This window comes from Nanorana parkeri, unplaced genomic scaffold (assembly GCF_000935625.1).
Source record: "Nanorana parkeri isolate BGI_ZX_2015 unplaced genomic scaffold, ASM93562v1 scaffold2577, whole genome shotgun sequence".
Taxonomy (NCBI): domain Eukaryota; kingdom Metazoa; phylum Chordata; class Amphibia; order Anura; family Dicroglossidae; genus Nanorana; species Nanorana parkeri.
Window position 1 is genome coordinate 108,454 of NW_017308845.1, and position 8,557 is coordinate 117,010.

General features: G+C 48.7%; 1 protein-coding gene across 1 annotated transcript in view; it reads right to left on the minus strand.

Annotated features, from left to right (window-relative positions):
• The window catches only part of NCKIPSD (NCK interacting protein with SH3 domain), a 45,263-nt gene that overhangs the window by 22,673 nt on the left and 14,033 nt on the right, over positions 1–8,557 (minus strand). Inside the window, exon 6 of the mRNA XM_018573858.1 lies at positions 6,153–6,727. Within this exon, the coding sequence (XP_018429360.1) occupies positions 6,153–6,727 (575 nt within the window). The remainder of the gene's footprint in view (positions 1–6,152; positions 6,728–8,557) is intronic.

Here is an 8,557-nt window from a genome sequence, read left to right on the forward strand (position 1 = left end):
TTAGTGTGAACAAGCCGTGATGATGAACAAGCCGCATAATGTCTTATAACAGAAACACGCAAGAGCCAGACTTCTCTGAACCGCAAAGCACAAAACACGATCCAGAGACTGCTCAGAGAGCAAACATCCGATTCCAATTAGGGAGTTTGTCTCTGTAAATTAGAACATAAAACAGACATTTCTCTTTGGAGGAGGAAGGGAAGAAGAAAAAACCCCCCCACAAATTAACCAAAAGAACAACAACAACAAAACAAATGACAAAACCTTTTACAGAAGAAAGCCTTATAAACTGCATGATAATAACCGACAGCAACTTAGAGGTTTAATTATTCCTAAACTGTACTGGATCTTCTAAAGGTCTGTAAAATCACCTCGGCTTTCAAGGACACGAATATTCCCCAATTAATGAATCTGTACGCTGAGCTCCCGCTGCAGGACACAAAGCTCAGATTGCAATAAAAGCGAATCTAAACCCAAGAACAAGAATGTGATGTTTTGCAGCTTTCCAGGCCTCAGATGTGACGGCTGCATTCGTTTTCTGTGTTCAGTTTTGCACTCTTTATTTTCACCGGGTGATCCTGCCAGTTAAGGTGCCCATACACCAGTGGTAGCCAAACTCCGGCCCTCCAGCTGTGGAGGAACTACAAATCCCAAGAGGCATTGCAAGATTCTCACAGCCAAGACTCCCGGAGAGAGATGCATCATGGGATTTGTAGTTTCACCACAGCTGGAGGGTCGGAGTTTGGCTACTCCTGCCATACACCTTAGGAATAGCGGCCCGATTTTCGCATGCGGCTGCGTTTTCGTCCGATATTCGTACGGTTGATGGGCAGTGTACAACCGCAAATACTGTACAATCGATCGACTTTTGACTATCCAGCAGGTTAGAAAACTTCTTGCGAAATTCGTACGATCGACTGGTTGGTGGCGTTTCCGTACGTCAAAATTTGTATGATCTACACTGCACATGTGCAGCCGAAAATATGTGGGGGTGATTACCGCAACTCGTCCAGGTGCTTTCTTCTAATTACCGCTGATCCAACCTTGCGATAATCGGCGCAGGATGGGGCCGCCGTACCAAAATCGTACGACGGTTCGATCATCGGACGAAAAGTGTTGTCCGATGATCGCAAGGTGTATGGGCAGCTTAACACGCTTCCTGTCCTAGGGTGACAACTAGGGATGCACCGATACCAGAAGTCCCATTAAGGAAGCAAGTGGCGGGTAATGACTCGCCACCCGGCTTCCTGATTACCCGGGAAGCAGTCTCCATGCTTCCTCGTCACAAAGTGGGGAGGGAGCATGGAGCCGGCTTCCCGGCCAATCAGGAAGCCAGGCAGCGTGTAATGAGTCGCCGCCAGGCTTCCCGATACCGGACATTCCAGCATCGGGAGCATTTGGGCAAGTACGAGTGCCCGCCAAATACTCAGTATCGGCACCAATACTAGTATCGGTGCATCCCTAGTGACAACGCTCATTGACTGCAGAATCAGTGTAGTCAGTCTATGACCGCAAGCTGGCATTGCTGTAGTGCACCAATCCACCCCACACTACCTTTTGTTGGAATTCTGGTGGCCTGTGAACCCCTGCTGAGGCGTAGGAGAGTTATTCCCACACATGCCCACTGCAGGCTCCTTGCTGCTTCTCACACACATAAAGGCTCATGTAAAAAAAGAATGCAGGAATGAAGTTGTTGCTCACAGCCACCAATTGATTTTAACCTGCTTCAGAAATTTGAATGGACAAAATGAGGTCAGCAGTGGCAATGGATTTCAATGTTGGATTTCCGAAGAAATAGCAACCAGATGATGGGTTTCAAATGGGCAGTATGGCAAGTTGAATAGGAAAACTCTGAATCGCCTCTAGGGAATTATGGGTAAAACTGGAAGGGTAAAATGAGAGGGTGCCATAAGAATGAATAGTTTTATTCTTAGCTCAGGTTGGCAGCCAACAAGTTTCAGGAGGTTTCCAAACCCTCGCTTTTTCAGGGGTTTAAATTAGGGATGCACCGATATATCAGCCGCCGAAACATATCGGCCGAAAATGGCACTTTTGGCATAATGCCGAAAGTGCCATTTTCCTGCCGATACATCGGGTCATCCCTGGTTTCTTTTCTCCCCGCTGGGCGCTGTTCCAGCGGGGAGAAAAGAAAGTGACAGCCGCCGAGCGCTGCAGGAGTCAGGACGAGAGCACTAATTAAAAATTCCATTTCGGTGCACCTCTAGTTTAAATAATAGCCAGCTCCATGCCGATTGGCAATCTGCATGGAGCCGGCCAAACAGCATGGAGCCGGCTTCCTGGCCAAACAGCATGGAGCCGGCTTCCCGGCCAAACAGCATGGAGCCGGCCAAACAGCATGGAGCTTGCTTCCCAGCCAATCAGCATGGAGTCGGCTTCCTGGCCAATCACCCCACCCCCCACACACATATTCGATACGCCTAGGTGTGAACTCAGCCTCAGGGATTCTGTTGGCGAGTTCCCAGGTATGCACACACCTGCTGTGCCCTTATGAGGGGTTCCCACCATCTCTGCTGGAATTCACTTTATTTTATATGATGGAGAATGTGACAGGAGGAGCCGGAAACACACAAAGATGGGGAGCCCACCCAAAAGGACATGAGCAAAATCAGGTATCATAGCAGGGGGATTCTTCTAAAAAAGAGAACCTGTCAGTAGAGCATTGATCTGTCACATCTGAGATTCCTGGCTGTGCTAATGTTTGGTCAGACATGTCACTATGCTGCAGTAATAGACTCCGTCCTGGAACGAATGCTGCTTACAGGCCTTGGGCAGTGGCAGCCTCCATCGCTAAACGAGAGTCCTGGCCTTCCCGCAGATAACCGTGAGCTTCTAGTTGCTGATCCAGGAGAACAAGCAAGCATGGAATTTGTAGCGCTGCTCAGTGTATGGCAATTACTGTCTATTCTAAAAGCAAATTGAAAAGCACAGAGAGAAGGCCAAGGACCCGGCCCGGAGGCACAAGTGAGAGGTTCCTGGAATTCCTCCGCACAGGATTTCATAAAAAGCACAGTAAGTGGGACAGAGAGGACACGGAAGGTCTGAGCCCAAGGGCTGTGCAACATTATCAGCAGACCGCAGATTGATTTCACTTACCGCCCGCGGTTGCGGTTTATTTTTTTTAAAGAGCCAAAGATCTATATCTAATTTGTTGTGCATTTCTGCATCAGGGTGTACACCTACATTCCCCATTATAAGATGCATAACATTGAATTCCAGGAAAACAGCTAAATACACAGATGAAAACGGTGGCGTCCCGAGGCTGGGTGACACCCGGAGCGGTGTCCGAGTGTCACCCCGCCGAGACGTCATCGCGCACGCGCGGCCGTATTCCGATACCTGCCGGCGGCCATCTTTGTGATGGACGCCGGCAGAGAGAGGAGGAGACAGTCACCCGGCGGGATAAGGTATGCCGCCGGGTCACCTCCTCTCTCCTGATACTGTCGGGCGTTCGGTCCATGACCGAGCGCCCGACTTTTCAAGAGGGGGGTGACACCAAAATGACTAAGTCATTTTGGTGTCACCCCTCCAATGGTGTCACCCGGGTGCGGACCCCCGCACCCTCCTTGTGACGCCACTGGATGAAATACATATACGAGAACGGTTTTACCTACCAAAGGATTTGTATTGCTGTCCATTCAGGAGATACACAGCCCTGGCATACAGCACAGTGAATAGGATACCACTTACAGGTAAGGAACACAGTGGTGTCCTCTTTCCACTTCCAGCCTGCTGTCTGGACAGTAAAAGAGCAGCAGATGGATGCGGTCATCCCTCTGCTCAAACTCTGTTCCTAGGCTATCAGCATGTTACTTGTCAATACATTTAATTGCAGCACACCTCCGTTAGTTCCAAGTCCAACTTCTATGGTACTGCAAGAGGCAAAAATACATTTCCCTCCACTGGCTTTTACTACCAAAACGTATACAATTTAAAATACTAACAACACCAACAACATGTAGGGATGCACAGGTGGCGATGCTGAATATTTGGGCTTGCACTCATACTCGCCCAAATGCACCGATACCTTCCCCGATACCGGATTACCCGATACAGAGGAAAATTTACTATGACCAGCAGTGCCGTAGGGGAACATGGACCCGGCTTCCAGGGCAATCAGGAAGCCGGGTGGTGAGTAATGACCCGCCTCCCGGACTCCTGATTGGCCAGGAAGCAGACTTAATGCTGATTGGCTGGGAAACCAGCTTCCCAGCCAATCACAAATTGAGCCAGCTTCCCAGGCAATCAGGAAGCTGGCAGCATATTATTACGTGCCACTCCGCTTTCTGATTGCCCGGGAAGCCGGCTACATACCAGCGCCCTTATCAGTACATGTACTCGATACCAAAAAACTGGTATCGGTGCATCTCTAACAACATGCAAAGCCATTCACAAGTCCCCCCCCCCAGCTACATCACCAAACTCATTTCAAAATATCACCCAAACCCTCACACCGCTCCTCCCAAAACCCCCTGCTCTCTATCCCTCATCACTTCCTCTCATGCTGGCCTTCAGGATTTCTCCAGAGCCTTTACTGTTGGCAATATAGAAATCCTGTATAATAATACTGCTACCACTGCTTGCATTTAATAAAGAAATAAAAGTAATACATTTAATGACACAGTAATGAATACAGAGCTGCAATCATTTGCACATTTATAGCTGCTTGGAGTTCAGCTTTAAAATAGACTGCCAAGCACTCCCACCCACAACTCCGTCCACAATCCTAATGACCTGACGATTGCCAAGCACCCATGCATCCAGCAGCCCTGGGACTGAGAAACACCTCGGGGCTATCCACAAGTCCCAGGGTAAAGTGGAACAGCTTTAAAGTAAATATAGAAAAATTAGGATTTGCTATGCTATAGGAACATTTAGAAAGATTAAAAAGGAGAACTATGGGGTTAAGTCTTTTCCCCATAGTTCTCCTTAGAGTAACGGGAGGACACAAACTAGCGTCCTCCCGTCACCCTAGGCTCAGTATACTGAGACGCCGCAGCTGAAGCGGATCCCAACAATTGTCCCGGGATCCGCCCAGCTGCGTAACTGACAGCTGGCTCTGCCCCCTCCCCGTCCGATCGGAGCAGGGAGGGGGGAATCCAGCCCCTCCCCTGTCACGGCAGAGAGCCGTGACAGGATCGAGAGGTGAGCGAACGCCGGTATGTGTTCGCTCACTTCCCGATCTACTGAGCCGACCTGTGACAGTCTCATTGTCACTGGTCGGCTAGAACTATGAGGTGAGTGAAAAGCATTCACCTCATAGTTCTCCTTTAATTGCAACTTAACAATACTCTACCTTTTGCCTGGACTTCCTCCTGAAATAGCATTGCATTTCCTGGTATGCGAGTGTGCCTAGGCCTTTCTGTGTCTATAGCCTCATAGCTGTATGTCTGCAGTGTGAGAACATCTAAGTCACTGCTGCCTCTGATTGCTATTGTGAAATTTGGCAATTCTACTACTGCATTGCTCTCTATTGTTCTTCCTGGAGGCACCGACATGAGGAAGCAAAAAGGTCAGCCTCTGCCAAGATGGCCACCTCTATACAAAGGTGCGGAACAACGTATGGCAAGACAGCAATGGGGAAAGATCAGCTGCAGAGAGACCACAGTCAACACTGGTGACTAGTCTGTTCTCTTGCCTGCCTTTTCTTTGTTATTCCAGAGTTCAGTTCCTCTTTAAAAGGATCTACCATTCACAGCCGCTGCACACAACCCAACAACTGGTTATAAGTCTGTACCCCCGTGACCACCCACAACCTTCTCTACCACAGTTACAAATACCTATGACCCCCAATACCTATCAACCTGACAGACAAGCTTGTAATGGCGAGTAGAGGGGTGCTTTGTTCTGACTAAGTAACACATGACATTCTGTGATATACTGCGGTGTGCACATAAGTAAGGTCTTCTGCCATACTGACTTATACTAGTAATGCCGTGTTTTCACATAAGGATGTGGTCACACAGTGCTAGCGCTCCTTCGTTTGAGCAAAATGATTGATACTTTGATGTGATTGATCTTTTTTCTTCATTCCTTCTGTTGAACTGGCAAACATTTGCCAACAAGACAGAAAATATAACATGTTTCCTTGCCATGCAACCCACACCATACCAGGCACACATTAACCCCCTTACCTTGTTTTCTACCAAAGAGATGAGAATCTGTTCCATCACTGGCCCGGTAGACGGTACCGATGATTGGATGTGTCCGACAATCACTCCAATAGCCACACGAGACAGTTCATAGCTAAGGTTGGTGTTCTTTCTAACCAGTTCGATTAACTCCGCCCCGATGGACTTTGGCACATTGCTGGCCGCACATATAGGCTCCACGGAGGCGGGTTTCAAAGGTTCTTTTGATTTGCTGTCATGAGTGACAGAGTTGAACGCTTCCATGCTGGGAGGGGCTGGCGCCGTGTGCTTGCTCCGTGCATGTTGATGGCCTTCGATGCGACTTTCCTGCTCCGGTGGCCCTGGGGCAGCCCGCTTACTGTGGGAGCTCAGGGATCCGGGGACTATGGTGCAGGCTTCCGGGCTCTGAGACACTGTAGTGTGCACACTTCTACTGGGGACTGGTGGTGGGGTGTTACTGGGACTGGAGGTTGCCGAGATATGACAAGAGTCTGTGGAAGCCGTGCAGGCTGTGTCAAGAGACGACACGCTTGTAGTGGACATGTTCAGTATGGGCCGGGAAGATTTGTCAGTGTTATCTGCAGAGTTTAAAAAGAGAACCATATATGAATGCAATATTCCAACCTTAAGGCCTCATTCACACAAGAAACAGCCGCCACGTACAGCTCCGTGCACGGCCGTATTGGGCAGCTCCCGGGAAGGACAGGTGCTGCGTGTGATAAGTACGCAGCCCCTGTCCTTCTCACTGGGACTACGCGGCCATATGCCGCCCTACGCTCACCCAAAGTTCAGTTCCGTACGGGTGCGGGTGTCCCGGCTCGGACGCAGACAGGATCCATCCTGTTAGCGTACGAGTACGGACACCCGCACGGACGTGCAGGGCGGGTGACCGTAGGGCGGCATACGGCCACGTTCTCCCATAGAGAAGGGCAGGGGCTGCGTACTTATCACACGCAGCACCTGTCCTTCCCGGGAGCTGCAAGATACGGCCGTGCATGCAGCACGGAGCTGTACGTGCCGGCTGTTTCTCGTGTGAATGAGACCTTAATAGTGCTTACAGACTTTGAAGAGCTCAACTGTGCTCAAAAAGGATCAGTATAGCTACAGTATATTCTTTAAAAACTTCTAATGGTAAGCATGTTAAAGTAGAACCCCAGCCACACTTTTTTTTCCCCCCTAGTTTTTGATAGAATGGGAAAAGTTTGGAACCATGGTCAGGCTTTTATTGCTGCCTGGGTCCATTGCCACAGGACAAAAAATTATGGTAAATCTGAAATTTCATAGAGTTGCGGGTACAGGAATAGAAAGTAAATTTTCAGGATTCTTTTAAAATCTCTCTTAAAACTCCCTTTCCCAAGCACAAGAAAAATAAGTTGTTTTTTTCCCCACTCACTTGTTTTTTGTGGAAATTGGATTTCTAAAATCTCATGAGTTCACCTTTGCAACTAACAGAATGAAGGGAAGTCTGGCTGCTGGGAAGAGGTATCACTGACATGCCCAATGTCACATGCTGTGCCTGTTCGTCGCCTCGGTGAAGTATGAATCCCATAATGCGTTGGGACATTAGTGATGGCAGCAGTGAAGCTTGTGCACCTGCACCTCATTTATATTGCTGGGTTAGTGATATAACATTAGCCTAGGGTCTACTTTAAAAGAATATATCCCCCTTCTCCCAATTATTCATCGCCCCCAATCAGGGAACTTGTCGAAGGGTGAAGTTCAGGCAGAGTCAGCCAATCACTGGCTCCATCTAAACAATTAGCCTCTGCTTTGGCACTGGTCCTATGATTGGAACTGGAGGGGGTGAATAATTCCTCATTGGCTACCTGCTGGGTTGCTCACTTTTTCCCTTTAGATACACCTAAACAATTACAGTATGGGTTTGGTTTAACATGCTCAGTCTGACCATGAGAATTTAACATAGACCTGCGAGGATAGTAAATATTGGCTCTACCACTGTTACTTTGGTGTTTAAAAGCTACAGTCTCCAGAGCTGTCACCTTGATCCCGACTTAAATACCTATTGAGTCACTGGCCTTGAGTAAGCATGCAGCCAGAAACATATGAATCATCCTGCATACCTGTCTCAGCTCATTCACTCAACAGGAAGTACAGCTGGGGTCAGGATGATGGGTCTTGAGGCATCCTCACAGGTTCTTTTTAAAGCAGAAGGTCTTCTTTTTGCCATTTCTTTTTTTTTTGTATTTTAAGCAACTCTGGCCTTTTGAATTGCAAAAAACAAACAAACCCCGGAGTTCTCCTTTAAGAGGAAGCAAAATGCCTCTAATGCTTCATCAGGCAGCCCATAGATTAGTGCAGGGGCGTATCTGCCGCGAGGCAAACAAGGCGTTTGCCTCGAGCGGCAGATTCCGGCAGGGCGGCAGATGTACCGGCCCGCGGCCCGCGAG